The 19,781-nt window shown below is 39.4% G+C and overlaps 1 protein-coding gene across 5 annotated transcripts in view; it reads right to left on the bottom strand.

Moving 5' to 3' along the window:
- The window catches only part of TENM3 (teneurin transmembrane protein 3), a 605,330-nt gene that overhangs the window by 416,387 nt on the left and 169,162 nt on the right, over positions 1-19,781 (bottom strand). For 4 of the 5 annotated variants that reach the window (XM_034647497.1, XM_034647494.1, XM_034647495.1 and 1 more), the window contains exon 3: positions 8,957-9,235. The exons of the other annotated variant lie outside the window; for it this stretch is intronic. In XM_034647497.1, the coding sequence (XP_034503388.1) occupies positions 8,957-9,235 (279 nt within the window). The remainder of the gene's footprint in view (positions 1-8,956; positions 9,236-19,781) is intronic. 5 annotated transcript variants of the gene reach the window in all.

Raw genomic sequence — 19,781 nt, 5'->3', positions numbered from 1 at the left:
TTTTTATTTATTTTTTTACAGTTTTATAGAACTATTTGAAATAAAATATCAATTTTGAATAAGAATGTACTTTTCCCCCAAACTGTTGATGACATGGACTTTCAAATCCATCCAATATCATCAACTTATCTTACATGGACTTACTATTTGGTATGATTTCAATCAATACAGATAGAATTTTACCTTTTAAAGTAGAGCCTTTCTAAAACAAACACTAAAATTATTATGCACACAAATTTTTAAGATGAAAAGTATCTTAAGTGGTAGAAAGTTTTGAGGGATTCACAGTTACAGACTATGAATGTTCCCTAATCTGTTCCCCTTTCCCCTTCTTGTTCCTGGATGGCTCCTACCTTTTCCTTATAAAGATGCTGAAATGTCCAATATAAACATAGCCCTGCCCCTGTTTGTCTCAGGAGTTACCAGCCTGCCTACCTCCCTCCTGCCTCAGCTGGGCTCTGGAAAGAATAATCTATTCCTGCTGCTGCCATATTTTTAGGTTTCTGTTCATCTCTCCACCCACTGCAATTGACCCCCATGCCCCCTATTCGAAAATGAATAACCTCCCAGGCAATCCAAAAAGTATCTCTGCATTTAACTTACTAGACTTTTGGAAGTTTAGACTCTGCTTCCTATGACCTATGTCTCTTGTCTCCTGTGAACTGATCGTGCTGATTTTCTTTTTGTCCCTATAGAAGGTCCCCTTTGTTTCTTTCATTGGTACTTATTTTACACCCTTATGTTAAATATTGGTGAATTCAGGATTTTACCTTCAGTGCTCTTCTTGACTCATTCTATTTGGTTTTGGGGAGAGTTTTACTTCTGCCCCCATGGCTTTAATTGCAATCATACAGATCATACGGTAAATGTTTTTAAACAAAATCTATTTGAATTTTTTTATCTAACATACATAATTGCTTAATAATTATTGAACTTTGATGTCCCACAGACACCTTAAATACAACCTACCAATGTCTGAATTACTAATTCTGTCACAAATCCCAAACTTGAATTATACCATCACTGGGTTATACCATTCTTCCATGGTTAGAGGGTCTTTTAAAATGTCTTCCTCTTCCCTAACCCCAATGGGATGAAGAAATCATCAACTCTTGATTCTTTCTATTTGAATCAGCCTTTCTCTCCTCCCTAGTTCTTGGCTTAAACCTTAATATTTTTTCATTCTGATCGTGCTAATACTATCTGACTGGCCCATCTGCTTTTGAGTTTGGCCTGCAAGTGCACTGTGTCTCTGCTCAGCCAACAAGGTAGCTCCAGGCTCAGGCACGGGGTGAGGTGCGCAGAGATACAGGGGCGAGCACAGCCAGGGCCCTACAGCATTTCCTCCCTGTGGGAGAGACAGTCGACATTCTGTGCTGCTTTCAGAATGTTCTGGAGTATGTAATAAGACTGCAATATTACTCTGCATAAAAGTCCTTCAGAGCCTCTCCATTACCTCCAGGAAGACGTACAGATTTCTTAGCATGGCCATGTGGCCCTTTGCAATATGGTCTGAGGCTGCTTATATCGCTTCAAAGCATCACTCACCGACCCACATCCCATGTCCCAGGTACCAAAGAGCTCACGGCTCTCAAAGGCGTCCCCACAGACGCCACTTTCTCCTTTGCTGCTTCGTCTACATCTTGAATTTCTATACATCCTTTAAGCCCCTGTTTCAATGCCGCCTCTTTCTTCCTTTGTGAAACACCCTCTCTTCTCTGCCCCCCAGTCTCTGTTGGCAACAATCTGCTCCGTACAGACACTGACTTTGCATATTGTGTTGTAATACCATTGACCACATTCAAATCCAATTACAGTGTCCACTTGCCTGTTTGCCCAACTAGCCTGTGACTCTCTAGAAGTCAGGGACTACATCTTACTCGTTTTGTTTATTATTCATTGAATGAAGATGTAGTTGATATACTAAATAAGAAATCAATTCAAAAAGTCACATCGAAACTTTATTCACTTTTCAGTTTCGATGTGATGATATTTAAAGGCAAGGTATTACTCATAAGATGTTTTAACTGTCTTTTTCTCAAGCTTGTATGCATTTGTTTGAATTTTCATCTGAATTTTAAAAGGTTTTACATTTGGTTTATGTACAGTCTATTCATTATGGAAAACTATCCCAAATCCACCGATAAATATAAAAAATTTCAATATAGTAAACCATTGCTCAAACTACTTGGTAAATAATGTATAAGATTTTCACATTTATGCTTGTATGTGTGTATAATGTTAATAAACTGAATAACTATGACTTGAGAAGAATATTCTTCAAATAGCACCAAAAAAAAAAAAAAAACACCAACAAAACCCCACCAGTTAGTTTCTCTCCAAACACTTGAATACCCCCAGAATGGCAAATACACTAAGGTTCTGTGGCTCTAACACTTAATTTTTCTATTTCAGTGATAATTACATCAATAAACCTGACTCAGCATTCGCCGCTGTTCAATTCATTAATTAAAACAATTTTACTGCTACCACTGTGATTTTTCAAGGATATCAAAAACACATTCAGAAATCAAAATAGCATACATCATCAGTTTTGATATGTGCGTGGTATGCTTTACTTTGATTTCAACTCTACAATTAAGAGAACATTAGAATATAAAGAGAGAGAGCACATACTCCATATACTTTGAACAAAAATACTTAGAACACAAATAGAATTTTGTAGAAATGGCAATATTCATGTGAGGAGTAGCAAACTGCCAAGAGGTTCCAAAAATCCTCTTAGGATGGGAAATATAAATGCATATAAATACTTAAGTGATAATAACAAAGGCAGTGGACTTTATAGTCTTCTTAATTCTAGTTTCATAATGGTAAATTAAAAAAATTATTTAAATCATAGTTTACTGTGCTTGAGTGACTTGTAATGTATCCATGAAATAAATAGGTTTCATTCTCAAATGACATATGGAAGCTTTTGTTAAGAGAATGACAAGTCGCTATTAAACCATAAATGTATACCTAGCAAGGCAATGTGATTATTCTTACATATTAGAAACTATTTGACTGTATTGTGCAAAGCAGCACTCTAATTCTGAGCTCGATTTAGTAAGCATACAACATCTTACTTTTGCTGTTTCTGACATCCCAGAGCACCTAAAACACAAAATATAATTTATAACAGGAGAGCACGCCGGAAGTGACCATTACATGCCAGAAGACAGCCCATAATGGAATTTATATACAAGTTAGAGTTTAGCATGTGTAATAGAATCTCATAAAATTAGAATAACACTGAAGTATCATTTATTTCTTGAAGCAACGGAATTCCTTCTTAATTCCTATAATCAATTTCCAAAGTAGGCTGAAGGGTTCATGGATAAAGTTGAAGGAATGGAATTAAGGTAGGCAAAATAATACACCTCTCTTCAAATGATCTTCAGAAAACTCAAATAGCCTCTTTGTGAAAAGAACCAGGAGAGAAATACCTGTGTCGTTGCTGGAAGCATCACAATTATGTCACGTAATGGGATACCCCAATGCACTCGAGTTTCTCCCAAACTACTCTAGAATTTAATTGGAAACAGAATAGTTGCAGCTCTCTCACCTACGTGTGGTCTCTCAGAAGGAGCACTCTTTCAGAGAACATATTCTGCCTGACATGGTCATTTGGGTTGCAAAACAGTGAAAAGTTTTCTGTTGAGAGATTGGTTTAAACGTTATCCCTGCAATAGTTCGTCAAAGTATCTTTTTCCTTTTGAAGTATATTAACTCAACTTTGAGGCTTTATCTATCTATACAGAAAGTAGACTTTAAAAACAGTATTTCAAAGGACAAGTAAATTGGCTCCTTGAAATGTTTTTGCTGGACAAAGCAAGTATCTATTACACTTAAAAATATTGCCCTTTACTGTTATACCCTCTTTGTCTGCCAAATTAGTCCTTAATACTGTATTATCATGCACACTTAGTGTGGCATTAGTGGGGTCTTACGCGACAGGTATATTGCTAAGAGCCCAGGTGAGAAATAAAGTCTTCCAGCAATGATTTATTCTATCGTGTGAACTGATGAGCATCAGTTAAATTGCCTTTTAATTGACTGGCTGTCTAAGTAACATGGCTTTGAGGGAAGCACTACTTTTGAAATTTCCTTTGGCCAGGAGGGGAAGGAGCATGCTAAAGTCTTTGAAGTCTACAGCCATCAGACTAATTATCAGCACCATTCAACGTACATTCATTTAATTACAGTAAATTAAAAAGGATGTGGGGTTTGGGAAAAAAATAAAAGAGTCAATAAATGGTGACAGAAATTCCAGAGTATGCAAATTATCAGTGCTTTTTCTGGAGATCACTAGCTCCCTCTCATCTTGCCACATGCGTAAAACTAACGCAGACAGAGAGAGTAAAAAGGGGTGGGGGGTGGGAAGGAGAGGGATGTGCTGTGGGCCAAAACTATGTAGGTACTTGGTATTGTTTACCTAACTGAATCTTCATGGCCACTTACAAAGGAGATGTGATTTTCCACTTTTTACAGATGATAAGAGCACACATTTATTTGGCAGTTACTAGGTTCCAGGCACTGTTCCAAGCACATTATAGATCTGAACTCATTTCATCCTCACAATGACCCTATAAGGACTGTATACCATTTACTATTTTCTCTATTCTACCCTTGTGGATACTGCGGCACAGGAAGGTTTTGTAACTTGCCCAAGGTCACACAGGAGGTGGTGGGACCAAATCAAACCCAGGTAATCTGCTCCCTACAACATGTTCTCAACTACTGCCTTCAGTAGGGCTCTCGAGCTCTGGGATCGCCATAAGGCAGAAGGAGAGTGCCAGCTCCTCCTGGTCTGTCCAACTTCAAAGGTCATGGCTTTCCAAGGGGCATAAGAGATTGTGGGGACAGGGAGAGAGGTCAAGATGAGGCCCCTCAGCAGGGGACCACGTACCTCTCTGGGACTACCACACACCTGACAAAGTAGCAAGGAGAATGGAAAAGTTGGGAACTCGAGCTCTGGGTGATTCAGGAGCCAACAGCCTCCGTGATTGAATGAGAAGACCTAACCCCTGACCCCGGTGATTCTAAATCCGGGCACCTCTCATGATACCGTGCCGCTGGATGACAAAGGATGTTAATACGTTTTGGCTTCTTCTGGGAGACGATGCACAAACAAACATTTTTAAAGCTTAAATGTTGATATCTTGGGGGAAAAAAAGTCCTTTGTTTCTGACATTTACATAGACAGTTGGAATTGAGATCAGATGATTTGCAAAGCTGCAGAGCAGAAATTCAGCCAGGGGTCTTTAAACGATAAGCCAGAGACAGGAAAGACGCTTAGAACAATCCAGAGCATACTGGTAATTCTACCATTGATTAGGGTGGCTCATCGCGGTTATAGCATAACCTCCAACAGCTTACCAGAACTCCTGCTTACCAGGTGGCCACAAACCACTGCCACTGGTGCACGGCCGCCGACTGAGAGTGACCACGACAACCACAGCAAGCACTGTGTCAAGATGGGACATCTCCCACATCCTGACCTCGGAACAACATGAACATTTGGAATCCCATACAAAACTTAATAGACTGGAAATATTTTTTCCTCAAAATGCCTCTTAACTTCAACTCCCCATGGCTGGTGAAGAGTTAGTTTTGCAAAAGAATAAATTTTATCACTTGTTTTGAGTCTCTGCTAACACGGAGACGTGTGACATGGTCCGAATGTTCTTTTACTCCGGCGGGATGCTCAGGCCATCAAAATTTCATTAGCCTCACAGCAGCGCTAGTGCCTTGTGAACTTGAACCGTTGGCCTCTTTATCAATAAATACATGAAACTTAATCCCTTTTAGTGACTAAACTCTTCTTTGAAGTTCTAACTATATGAATATCGGGTGCTCGGCTTGCATAATTTTACAAATGTTGATTAACATTCTTTTTCTGGGGGAAACAGCCTTATTCACAGTTATTTCAAATGATGAAAACAGTCAACGTTCGAACTCCCATGCTAAACCGGATGAAAACAAGTCAGTGTCTGGTTCCTAAATTAGTTTCACTTTGGTGAGTTACTTCACACATGTCCTACTTGTTTCGACCTAGAGGGATATAATAGAACTTCCGAGGACCGATCTGAGGCTGCTACGACAATGAATGATATTAGACAATTAAACTAATGACAGGCAAAGGAAAATATCACTGGGAAATCAATAGTCTTTCAAACTTAGAGCAATGAAAAATAACTGAGGGTAGAATTGAGTTATTTTAGTAATTTTATATTAGAAATATTTGACTAGAATAGTAATAGTAAAAATGCATAATAGTTTTGATGTTATTGCTTAAAAGACCACATGCAGGATTACAAAGTTTAGTTTTTCCTATAACCCAGCTGAAGAAAAACAACCATAGTTTTTATATCAGAAAAAAAATCCTCAATGCTCTTGTTTCATGCCACAATTCAAAAGGTCTGCTAAATATCTCAGAAAATTACGCCTTCCCACCTCCTAATGCAATTATTTACTATCAGTGGAATCTCGCTCTTTCTGACTAATCACTGAAAATTCAGAACAAATAAACTAATCTGAAATGTTCCTACGGGCGTACATATTAAATCCACGCAATAGCCAATGTTCATTAAAAGGCCATATCTATTTTATTTCCTCCTTTGTTTTCTTCCCTTAGCTGACCTCATTGGGAGTTCCTGGACCATCAAAATGTTTTTTTAAAAAACAACCTCAGCCAAACCTTGGGGAAAAGAGTAAACACAAGTTTAAGTCATCACTTGCCTAGCTCAACAAACATTGTTTTTGACACTTTATACTCTTAACTTGGCTGACCTGTTTACTCTCAACAAATGCTACCAAATGTTCTGAATTTCAAGGCAAACCCCTTGACACCCTCTTCTTGTCTCTCTTCATTCTGCTTCATAACCACCACCTGGTGCAAGGAAGGAGCGCACCTTTCCTTGCCTTGACATCACTCTATGAACAAGGTCTATGAAATCCTGGGGTAAGCACGTTCCTCCTCTAGGTAATGACAATCCATACAAATGGTGAGGGCCAGTGGTGGGAGAAACTCAGTCTTCCTTGCCTCCTTCCTACCAGTTATGTATTTTATACTGTTTACTCAAATTTGACAATTTGGTAAGTTTTAGATTTTCCTAAAAAAAAAAAAAAAAAAAAAAAAGGCCTGCGTTGGGACATTCACTGTGGGAGAGCTTCAGCAGATATAGAACTTTAAAAATCATTACATTAATTTACATTTTACCATTACAGATACAATAACAGGATACATTCATTGTCAGGGAGGAGAAAGAGATGCTACAAAAGTTGCCCCGATGTGAGAAAATATTTAACGGATACGGGTATGGATATGACGCAGAGAATCAGAACCGAATGCCTTATCTTGCTGCGTTCAACTCTTTTCTATATCTACCATAGACTTTATCATGTATTTTAGGGAAATCAAATACCGAGCACTACATTGGAATATAACTATTGTACCTGAAGATTCGAGTAGAGGGGAAACAAAACTGATACCAAATCTTATGCATTTTAAGGTTAGCAATTTCTGAATCCACAATGAAAGCTGATATAAATACAGGTTTTACAGAGGTGAATGGATTAGCTCAGGGAAATGCTGGCAACCTGATTTGAAGACTCATTTTGTCAGAAAGAACTGTCCTTGTTTCCTGTTTGGGGATGGAATAAAGCCAGCCTCCACCAACACCTGACACTTGAAAAATGAGTACATCGGGCACATATCATTAATTGATCTTGACTTTGGTTTAGTGCACTAACGTATTGTACATAAGAGAAGACACTGTTTTAGTTGGTTTACATTAGACTTTTTTTCATGAATAGAAAGGAAATGGGTAATCAATACTGGGAAGCAACAGGTACCACTTCATACTGTGACTTAGCTAAAACTGAAAGCTGAACAGACCTGCTCTCCTATTGCAAAGCAAAGCTGACAAAGTTGCTCAATAAATAATACAAATGAAATACCGTTGGTAAAACAACCATCTCTCTTTTCAAATGTCATGCAATTCTTCCATTTTAATTTTCTCCTTGCTTCTTGATGCATCAGATACACGTAGCATCAATAACTAGATTGAAGTGGCACGTGCAATGTTAGTATTAAATGCCAAAGGACAAATGTCTTCTCGTTATCTGATATGTCGGCACTGATGCTCCAGTTCTTAGAAGCAATTTGAATAAAAATTAAGTTTCCTTTGAAATCTGTTATTGCATGTAAATGAACTGTTTCTATGATCCTGCATTAGCCGTAAGAAAAAAGTCCCAATAATTTATACAGATACCTTTCTTACAATAAGCAAAGCTGCTATCTGGATATCCTAAAATCTGATTTTTGTGTGTAGACTTAATTGCATAATAATGCAGTCCCCAAAGCACATTGAAAACCATACTCTCCCTCTTTACCAAACTTTCATTGGCTCTCATCAACAGTAAGTTTAAAGCATGATCAAATTTGTTCTTCAATCACTTGCGCCCTGTTAATAAACTATTCTGTGTGCTCACTCATCCATTCATTCTAAGATTCTGCAACTTCTTTGAGATATCTTCAGGAGGAATCTACAAAGACATCTTTGATTATAAGCTGGCTCTGGGGTAAACTTTATCACCACTGGCTTTGCTACTCCACAGAGGATACCCGGTGACATGGTCCCAGATAAGTCAAAACTAACCTTTTTTTTTTTTCTGTACATAATTAAACTGTTTTTCAAAACTATAGCTAACACATTATAGACCACTTGCATAATTTAACAATCCGATATTGATTTTTTTCCAGGAAAAAATAAATGCATGATTCAAGGACATTTGAGTTCTAGTGCATTAAAACAAAAAGAGAGGAAGAAGAAGAAAGAGAAGGAAGAAAGGGAGGAGAGAAGAAAGGAAGAGAAGCATCCCCCATAGTCAACTAGAACAGACAGAAGCACTGAAGGCCAACATGATAGAGCAAAAAAATGGCACTTACCATTCTCACTGTCCGACTTGTTCTCGTGCTCCGTATCTGTCAGGGTGAGGGCTGAGTTGGACCGACTTGACAGGCAGGAGCTGCGGCCTGATTTGACCCCCCTGCCCCAAAGTCTCATGGCATGCTCTGGGGACATCACTGCTTCATTTTCAGTATCAGCATCTGACCCTGCACTGATAGAGTAACCTCTGTGGGGGAGCCCCATTTCCGCACAAAATGCCAGTCCTCTTCGAGTTGCTGGTTCACAAACTCCTAACTGCCTTAGGGTAAAATTCTGTCCTGATTAGGGGGAAAAAAAGATAACAACTAGTGAGTATATGTTTCCTTTTTTTCTTCTTTTCTTTCTTTCTTTTTCTTTCTTTCTCTTTCTCTCTCTCTCTTTCTTTCTTTAAAAGAAATCTCTCTAAAATAAACACCAAAGCATTTCCGGTTTTCCAGTTATTGGCACCAGGTGTTTACATTAGCATTGAGTGGCATATGGTCAAGTGGGTGCAATTAGGAGAGGCTGGGTGGGGCTCCTCTGATGATTTCCCACACACCCCCACTCAGAGCTCCTCCGTCAGCCACTTAAGCCCATAAGCACCTCAAGAGAGAGGGGCAAGCCAAGGAGCGCAGACCATGACAACTCAACTCAGAGAAAGGACTAGTTATCAATGATAGAATTTTGTTTAGCCACTTGTGAAGCAATGGAAATTGTCAGTTATTTCCCGGGTCTTGACTCTAGTCCTCAATGATGGGATTTTTCCCACCCAGATGTCATTCCCTTGGAAGAGAAAAGAGAGTAAGTTACTTGATAAATAGAAACGGGCTTGGTCAGTCTTTATTTACATCTTCCCACCTTAAGTTAGCTACTAGCATAAACATATACCGTGCACGTGCGTGTGTGCGCATGCACATGTGTACATTCACTATGTTTTGGAGTGTAACATCTTGAAAATTTGCAGACATCTGACTTTCTAGACATTCTGCTTTAACAAACACCTGGAAACATCTGTATTGATCAGGTAAACCAATTTTTGCAAATAAAGTGCACTCTAAAAATAAAGCAGGAGTAATATGTATTTAAAAATTAATGACAAAATCAAATTCCCTGAAAAATAAATGCCTGTGAACCCTACAGGGTTCATAATAAATTGGAGCATAATAAAACTCACGGCCAGGCAATAACTTAAAGCAAAAGTGTTTAAATTAGGTGACACTTGAAAACAACTCCTCTTATTAATGACTTTGCCAATCGTGTTATTCTTGAAATTTCACATATGTTTTATGATAGTATGGCTGAGAAGAGAGAGAAATATGCTTGCTTGTATGATGCAGATACATGGCTCTCCCGTCTTGTCTCTTGTTGGCATGATGGGGTCTGAGATTTAGGTACCGACCAGAATCAAAGTACACGTAAAGAATGACAGTACACGTAAAGAATGACAGTACACAAAGACTGATTTACATGCTGCCACACAATACCAGCCTTTTAAGAACATGAAGCATTTATATCACTCACAGTTTTCATTTTCCTACTTCAAACTCTTCAATCTACGAACACTTTAAAGTTAATTGGCTGCTGTGAGAAGTAACATACATTATGTTTTTTAAAAAGAGGGTGTCATAAATTATTTGTGATAAAATAATAACGTGGAATCTTCTAGGAAAGGAGTCAAACATAATGCACGATATAGTATGTATTTGGTTGTAAAGGTATCAGTAGCCTCAGCACATTTTAACTAGTGTGGTTAATTGCTTTATTGCGGTGGTCCTATCAGAAGTTGGAATCAGGTTTATCTTGGTCAGACTTCCAAATGGGTTCTGACAATGACACTCATAAATAATGAAAATCAGTTGCTACAATTAGCTACAAATCAAACTGCTTATCAGAGAGATTTGAATAAGTATCTGAACCAAAAAACATGTCAGAAGAAAAAAAGAAGAAAAGGAAAAAAGAGCTCATGCAACAGTGAAAAAGTGGGCAAGTTTGATGAATTAAGGCACCATATTGTCAGTAGTTTTTAAATAATTAGTGCAGCTTGTACTTAAGAAAGTAAATCCCAAAAAGGTCAATGTCATGGACAGTCAATGGAAGCCTGGCAGAAGAACTTACCCACTGTTACTTATACATCCCATTTTAAATGGGAAGGGGGGAGGAGTCTAAAACAGTTTGTACCATTAAACATGTTGCTTTTTCAAAATAAGAACACTAAACAATTTTTAAGGGACGAAAATGGATGGTAAGACCCCCTGCATTCTTCCTCTACTCCGGGAGATGTTCATTGGAGAATAAAAATAAGAGAGAGGTTAAAAGCAGTTAAAAACTGCTTCCTACTCTCTGCAATGCAACTGAAAACATATTCCACATTATTGACTTTTCACACTGTTAACATCTTGATGCAAAAATCTAGGAGATGAAGGAAAGCAGAAAGCTATGTTTAGTAGTTGTTATCCAGGTACATAAACACAGTGCACTTTGCAAATTAATATCCAAGGCACCATCCCTGTGAACCAAATGTGTATCCCGAACTCCTTCAACATCTGTCTGAAATCAATGTCTCCCAATAATTCAAAACTTTTACAGGCTCCTTCTGAAATGCAAGTGGGAAAGCGAGCGCAAGCAGAGGAGAGCCTCGGTTAGGATGCCTCCCCGAATTAAAAAGTTTGCTTGCGTTTCCTCTAGGAAAGGACATTAAACCTGACCTCCGGCAGATGGATGGTTAAGCCACTCACTAGCTCTGTTCAAGTCACTTTACTCTTCTAATTTTCTCATCTTTCAGGGCTCTGGTGGCTGGGTTTAAGAGATGCTTTCTGCAAATGTGACTACCACAAAGCACGGCTAAATGAGAACGGCTTAAAAAATAAACACCTGGACAAATGTAATGAACATACAGAAATGTATAATTTGACGATGAGGAGAGGACCATTTCCAAATAATTTTAGGACAGCCCCTCCACCACCACCGTTGACTTTTCCTTTTCCTTTATTCAAAAATATCTCCAGCCCAGACCTGCCCCAGAGCTTCAGGCTCTGTTGGTGTGGATTCACCTCTTGGGTTAAGGATTCTTGTTTGTGGGATCCCTTGTTCTAATGCAAACACCCCTGGGGAGATCTAGCGATCAAATGTGAATAAATTAGTTCTAGCGGGTTATTTCCCAGCAATCTACCAGTGCTAGCAAGATGGGCCATACTTATGGAAAACATACGCAGTTTCGACAAATGGAGGGGAGATGGAGAGAAGAAAGGTTTCTGACTCTGGGAAGAGAGACAGCTGGTACAGGTATCATGGAGGTGGGAGGGTTGGGTTGGGTGACGTTATTCGGGAGGGTTTTAGCGCAACGTAGAAAAGTGCAGAGAAAGGCAGAAAAGATGCTTCTGGAACCACCTAAAAACCTGACCGTCTTGCTTTGGCTTCAAGAAACATGAAAGAGATAAAGCACACATTTATTCTTATTTTCCAGGGTTTCTTCAGATTGTGTTCTTTGCACTGGTTCTAACAATATGACCTTCATTTCCTTCTCTGCCTTTTAGAATCTTTACATTAATTCTGTTTGGTTGAAACCGGTGAAGTAAGTATTTCTCTCCTGCACATTGAATTTTGGTAACGTTGAGCAGCAGGACCAACACAGAGTTTCCCACTACAATTTAAAGCAGTACCAAAATAATAAATTGCAGGAAGAATAAAGTACACCTGAGTGTGAGAGTCATTGTGATTAAAAGGCAAGGTTAGCTTGGATTAGATCAGGCATTTGTGTTTTATGACAGTCATAAATTTGAAAATCTATTTTAAAAAAAACGGAATAAACACAACGTAGGCAGGTTGTATCATTAAAAAAAAAAAGTTCACATTTTGAGAAAGTGAGGGAAGGTTTGTGACTAAGTGGGCAGGGCCAGATAAGAACAAATGTTTCAGGTAAGGTCAGCACATAGCAAAGCTACCCCTTCAGTAAAAGAAAGGGATTGGAAAAAAATGGCTTAGCTACTTGGCCTTTTTCTCACACTGCATTTTTTTTTTAAAGATTTTATTTATTTATTCGACAGAGATAGAGACAGCCAGCGAGAGAGGGAACACAAGCAGGGGGAGTGGGAGAGGAAGAAGCAGGCTCATAGCGGAGGAGCCTGATGTGGGGCTCGATCCCATAACGCTGGGATCACGCCCTGAGCCGAGGGCAGGCGCTTAACCGCTGTGCCACCCAGGCGCCCCTCACACTGCATTTTTAACCCAGTCAGAGCAGGGAAGGATTTTTCAAAGCTGCAACGCCAAGTGATGTTCACCAGTAAGCAAGACATCTACTGTCCCTGTGTGAGTGAAAAGAAACAGATTGTTCTAGTGGGTGGTCCTGTTCCGAACTCACGGTATTTCTCTCCCCCTCCAGAGTCGAGGTTTCTCTAATGCCTAGGTTTTGTTTTCTCTCTCTCTTCCTTGTTTTTTTTTTTTTAAACAGCTTTATTGACGCTGGCTGTCTCTATCTTTGTCGAATAAATAAATAAAATCTTTAAAAAAAACCCAGCTTTATTGAGACATAACTCATAAACCATATATTGCAGCCATTTAAAATGTGCAATTCAATGGTTTTTAGTATATGCCTTGTGGTGTGTAACTATCACCACAATCAATTTTAGAACATGTTTATCACCCCCCACAAAGAAACCTTGTACCCATTATCAGGCACCTCCCACTGACCCCCTTACCCACCTGTCCTCACCCTAGGCCTAGGCAAGCTCTCTGTTGCTATAGATTTGTCTATTCTGAACATTTCAAGTAAAAGAGACCCTACAATATGTGGACTTTTGTGACTGGCTTCTTTCACTGAGCATAATGCTTTCAAGGTTCATTCATACTGTAGTGTATATCAGTATTTCATTTTTATGGTCAAATACTATTCCATCGGATGGACTATCTCTAACAGGGAAAAACTCAGCATGTCTGATTCCACACTGCTTCTATTTCCCTTGCTGCCATGACCTCTAGGTTAAAAACTTCTGCCTAGCCTGGCACGTGGGCATGTCACAGCCAAGATTTACAAACACGGCTTTTTACCCAAAACCTACCCCTGAGGAGATCAAGAAGCAGCCAGAGTGGTCATCGTCCCAAGTCCTCAAGATTGAGAAATGATCCTAACTCAGGAGGGCATTGAATCTGTGCCCCATAAGGTTAATGAGGTTAAAACTAGCAGAGCGTTTAAAGCTTGTTTTCCAGAGAACTGTTGCCCCTCATCGGTTATTGTGTCTTTCACACCCCACTAACCAACTCACTAGCTGTCCCTGCAGAAGCCTGCACTCAAAGTCAACTGGTCTGGTTCCAGTCTAGGAAGAGGCAAGGCCATGCATTCCTCACCCATGGCTCACCAGCCCAAGACCCCACTCAGCTTATACCAGCTCTCAGAGGGTGCCCACAGCCCCTTCTCCTTGTCCCAAGATAACCTCTGGAAGTCAGGGGCTGAATTCTGCCTCATTCTGATGTTAAGTCTCCGTTTCAAAATGAACACGGGACGTATGTTACATCTATGTTTGCTCAATGCACCCGCTCTTCCTACCTTCGTGGATAACCTTAAGTTTCCCCGCTGCCATTTTTCATCAATATATATGTAATCTCAGCCCTTGTGATTATGAAAAACTTGCTCTGTCCCCCTTTGGGGAAGCGGGTTTGAGCTCGCCCTCCCATCTCCTCCTCTGGCTGCCTCCCGAACAGACTGTTCGCTTGCTGCACACCCGACGTCTCCGTGATTGGCTTTGCTGAGCGTCAGGCAGATGGACTGGGGTTCAGCCACATATGCATTCATCGGTTAATGGACATTTGAGTTGTTTCTACTTTTTGGTTATTATTAAATGCTGCTACGTATATTCGTGGACAGGGTTTTGTCAAAAATGTCTTCGTGAGAGGCACTGCTGAGTCATATGGTAGCTCTATGTGTCACCTTTTGAGGACCTGCCAGGCTGTTTTCCACAATGGCTGTACCATTTTACATTCCCACCAGCAGTGCAGGAGGGGTCCCATTTCTGCATATTCTCCCCAGGACTTGTTATTGTCGGTAGACTCTTGTACCACACCGCGAGTGACTATATCACACTGCAAGTTTGCAGTGGGGAACTGCAATGTAGGACAGCGGTACTGAAATCTGGGGACAAACTAAGAATTGTTGTTCTTTTAAACAGTAGTTGATTCTGTGGGCCTGCTAGGTGAATTCATTATAATTTAATGCTATTATTTTTTCCTTGCTTTCAATTATGCTGATTTATTCTTTGAAAATGGTTTTCTATTAAAATGAAAACTGCTCTTTAGTTCAGAAAGTCTACCTTTGAGACTAAAATCACCTGATCTTAAACATACATGTACAAATAATGATTCTTATGGCACTGTTGCAAAAATTCAAATAACTGGAATGCTTACCAGAGAGGGAATGGCTGAATACATTATATATAGTCCATTTGATGGAACATTATGTGGCTAGCACAAACAGTGAGTTTGGACCTATATCTTTGGATCTGGAGGGAAGCCCAATATATGTATATTTTAAGCAAAAAAACACAAGTTGCAGAATGGTGTGTACAGTCTGATTCCATTTCTGGAAACAGAGAGAGAACCAACAGATTATGTGAATGCTTATGGTTTTGAGCATGAATGAAGGTGAGGAAGGCGAGAAAACTGTTGTGATGATCATTTAGAAGGCACTGCAAGTGAAGGAAATTAGTTATTTTCTCCATTTTATAATTCTGAATTTTTACTTTGCATGATAATTTCCTTAATTTAAAAAACATAATAAAGAAGAATTATAGGTTTTCTCCTTTAAAAAAAACAAATATATTTTTTATTTGCTATTTAATAGCTCCTATTCAATAATTAGAATTTTAACTTACTAGCTTCTCTTGGAGAAGCTGGGTTTTAAAAATCCTTCCTCGTTGACTGTAAAGATGTGGAGTTATGTAAGAAATATTGGAGCGATATTTGTCTCCCATTTCCTTTCTGCCCTTTCTTTGAACATACGAGGCTTTCCAAAAAGGAGAATACTCATCCATTTCTTCTATAATAACAACGCCCCAAACTGAGTTTGGGAAGTGGATAGAAGAATCAATATAAACTCAAAAGACTGAAATAAAAAAAAACCCTGCAACTCTCTTTAATATTTTCCTTGGTTGCTGTGAGTTTGGGCAGATTATCCCTCTCAGACACGGAGTGACGTTCTTCCAAGGGCGGAGAACACAAAACTACAAATTGGGCAAATATTTCTTACTTGAGGCTTGTGGAATAATGTCACTGCCATCTTACCTGGAGTTCCCTTTTTTGCTGGGTTTGCAAAATGATAAGAAGATCACACAACAATAGAAATGTATGTCACTTTTCCCCCTTTGAGACGGGATGCATATTTTATGGGACAGTCCAAATGCCTTCTTAAGCTAACTTTGTCACTGTTTGAACAGAACACCCATTCTTGAACATGCAGTAGAAATTTCAATGATGTTATACATCTACACTTATATGGCCCTACGTAAAACTACGTTTTAAGAATTAACTTTAAATCCCGCATTAAATACCTTAACTGCCCCACCCCATGTTACGCTGTATGTAAAATGCAAATATAAAGGCTTGCTCTCTTTATCTGTTAATGTGTTATTAACATCCACCACCACAGACTGAAAATCTTGAATTCGTAGAAGACAGAGAACAGGACCAGTATATGTCATAATTATAATCCAGATTATTATTCAAAAAACGAGCCTAATGGAGGCCATTGCGGGCTGCCCCGCCGGCATTCATCCTGGACTCGGCTGGGAGGGACACCTGTGTGCCAATGAGGACAGGAGTCGGAGGCGCCACAGTGAACTTGGTGAGGAGAGTGAGAAGGGAACACCCCAAGCAGGTGTGCAGGCAGAGAAAGCAGGGTTAGAATGAATGTCCCAGTTCTTCAAGAGAAGATTTGTGAAGCTCCAGGGGAGGGCAAACCCAGACACCGAATAAAAGGCTTGGTGTGAGCTCAAATCAGAAACATTGGGTTGAGAGTCTGCTGACATCTAAGGAAAGAGCATCTTCGTAAGCATGAACCGTGCAGCGTTTACATGCCCAACCACAAAAAATAGTGCCACTTTGATATTAGTGACCAGTTGTAATTAGAGAAATTACTTTGCAGCTAGTTTTTATCAAAAGCATTTAGGAAAGAATTTGCTTCTGATTTTCACATAGTAATTCTTTCTTCAGAACAATCCAAGACCCAGGGATGATAACGTGGCTCCCACCTACCTGCCGGTGTCTGAGTCAAATTGCAGTAGGTATTGGTAGAAATTTGCATATGGCCGGGCATGAAGCAGCAGGTGTTTAATAATTGCTACTGAACGCACCGGGGTGATTCACTATGTGGATCCAAAACCGGCAACGTGGTGAGGACCCGATACAAATGTAGCGGGAACCCGGGGGCTCCAGACCTCAGACCAATAAAGGGCGAGGCGGGGGGAAAGGATTACCCCACTGGGGCCGGAGGAGGGCTCTAAGCTACATCTATCTACTCGCACCTTCTGGTGGGTAATTTACAAAGCAGGTTGGCCGCCAAGTCTGCACGAAGCGCTTGCCTCCTCAACACAGCCAAAATTAGTTAACAATCAGTTAGGCAGGGGAGCTGAAAGAGGGAGCTCGGAGGAAAACACGGACGCATGTGAAGTGATGATAAACTGGAGCTATTTAACTGTGTCTTTAAGTACAGAAACGTAAGGTTGAGTAAACATGACCATCTAAATCCTTTAATCCCGCCGCTGACATTTATAGTGACTGAGAAGGATTAATCATTTTGATCTCTAAATGAATCATTTTAAGTAGTTAATATTTAAAAGTAATAAACTTTGGAGTTGCGGTAATTAGCCTGGTGGATCTGATTAATGCTTCGGATTTTTGTCTTTCTTCATAAAATCCTACTCTCACAAAGAAAAAGTTTTCTCTGCACCAGTATTTCAGAAGTATTTCAGAAAAGCGGTTTCAGATTCCTTTCATTTTTGTATGATGACAGAGGTGAGGGGGAACACGGGGAAATGAAAAGTTTGGGGTATAACTGGAAATTCATAGCAGCATTAAGTGCTGAATGGTAAGACCATATGGTCATATTTCTTTTGAAGTCTAGGATCAGTTCCCATTATTCACTATAATGGCATCCAAGACTAAACTAAATCTCAGTCTTTAAAATTAAAAGCATTTTGCTCTTGGCTCTCAAATCTTCCTCTTTCACAATTTCCAACATGTTGGAATGTTTAATATATTTTCATAATGCAAAAAAAACAAATAAAAATAAGAGGAGTTAAGAAAAAAATGAATGCATTCCATTTCACTTTTGAAGCAGGATAAAATGGTATAGAAAGACACATAATTGATACCTTGAAGGCACTGTTAATGCTATTCTTACATCTGCCCAATGCTATTGGTGACATTCTAAAATGATACGTACAACCTTCACGTTCTACATCTAAGAAATATAAATCTAATTCTTTTGACCTCTCTGGAACACACAGCATACAGAAGGATTTTTAAATTATTTATCATTTTAGTAATATTCTAGCAATAAAACTGTTCCCCTCCCCTGAAGTAATCTATATCTAAGAGCTAAAAATGGGCCTTTTCTATTTGGAAATTGATGAAAATATTTTAAAGGCACGGTCCCACCTCTTTGCCACCAACCGTTCACTCTCTCCCTCAGCACAATCCGGGAGATGTTGTGGATGCTATTATCCTAGTGGGCAAAATGTCTTTATCCAGCAAAACATTATAGTGCAATGCTAGCAGAAGTTGTTTTTAAGAGGATTGTGGTTATGGTTCAGTTGAGACAATGTGCCTTTGCCCAACACCATATGAAATCTCACCCTGGCTGAAGCTGGATGAAAGGTGGAATAGAAACCCAAAACTTTCCATATTCAGCTGCATGTACAGCCTGATAGCTTGCTTTCTTTCTTTTTCTTTTTTCTTTTCTTTATTCTTTCCTCCCTCCCTCTCTCCCTTCCTTCCCTCCTTCCTTTCTTCCTTCCTTTCTCTTTCTCACTCTCTCTCTCACCAATTCTATGAATGGATTTTTGTTGTGTTTACTTCATATACCTTTACAAATACTTTCGAGTAAAATTTTGAGTAAAGCAATTCATAAATTGATTTTTTTTTTTGGCTTCTTCCTAAGCCCAAACTTCACAATGTCTAGAAAGTCCTCACTTTAGGAATGTATTGTGGTCAGAAGTTGATAGGGATCAGTACAGTTGACCCCTGCACAACATGGGTTTGAAATGCTTGGGTCCACTTATAAGTGGATTTTTTTTTAATACGGTACAGTGCTATAAATACATTTTCTCTTCTTTATGATTTTCTTAATAGCATTTTCTTTACTCTAGCTTACTTTATTGTAGGAATACGGAATATGATACATATAACATATAAACATGAAATATATGTTAATTGACTATGTTATCGATAAGGTTTCTGGTCAACAGTAGCCCATTGGTAGTTAAGTTTTGGAGGAGTCAAAAGTTGTACGTGGACTGTCAACCGTGTGGGGTGTCAGGGTACCCAACACCCACATTGTTCAAGGGTCACCTGGGTATATTTTCCCATGAAAACAACATGCAGGACGCCATGATGGAACCTGGAAGTCTATTAAGTTATCAGTATCTGAGGAACTGGATTAACAACAGCACAGCAGAGCATTCATCTAAGGAGGCGGTCTCCTTGAAAAAATGTGTTCAGAATTCCAACAGGGAAAACCTCTCACCACCATAGCCTCTTCCATTAATTTTCTGCTTTCCAAGGGGGGAGGAACTCCCCTGGCACACCGCTGGTAGTCACGTGGTACACAAATGCTCAGTGATGGAAGCCAGGATGTGAGCT

Source organism: Ailuropoda melanoleuca, chromosome 18 (assembly GCF_002007445.2).
Source record: "Ailuropoda melanoleuca isolate Jingjing chromosome 18, ASM200744v2, whole genome shotgun sequence".
Taxonomy (NCBI): Eukaryota; Metazoa; Chordata; class Mammalia; order Carnivora; family Ursidae; genus Ailuropoda; species Ailuropoda melanoleuca.
This window is presented reverse-complemented; position numbering and strand designations above follow the sequence as displayed.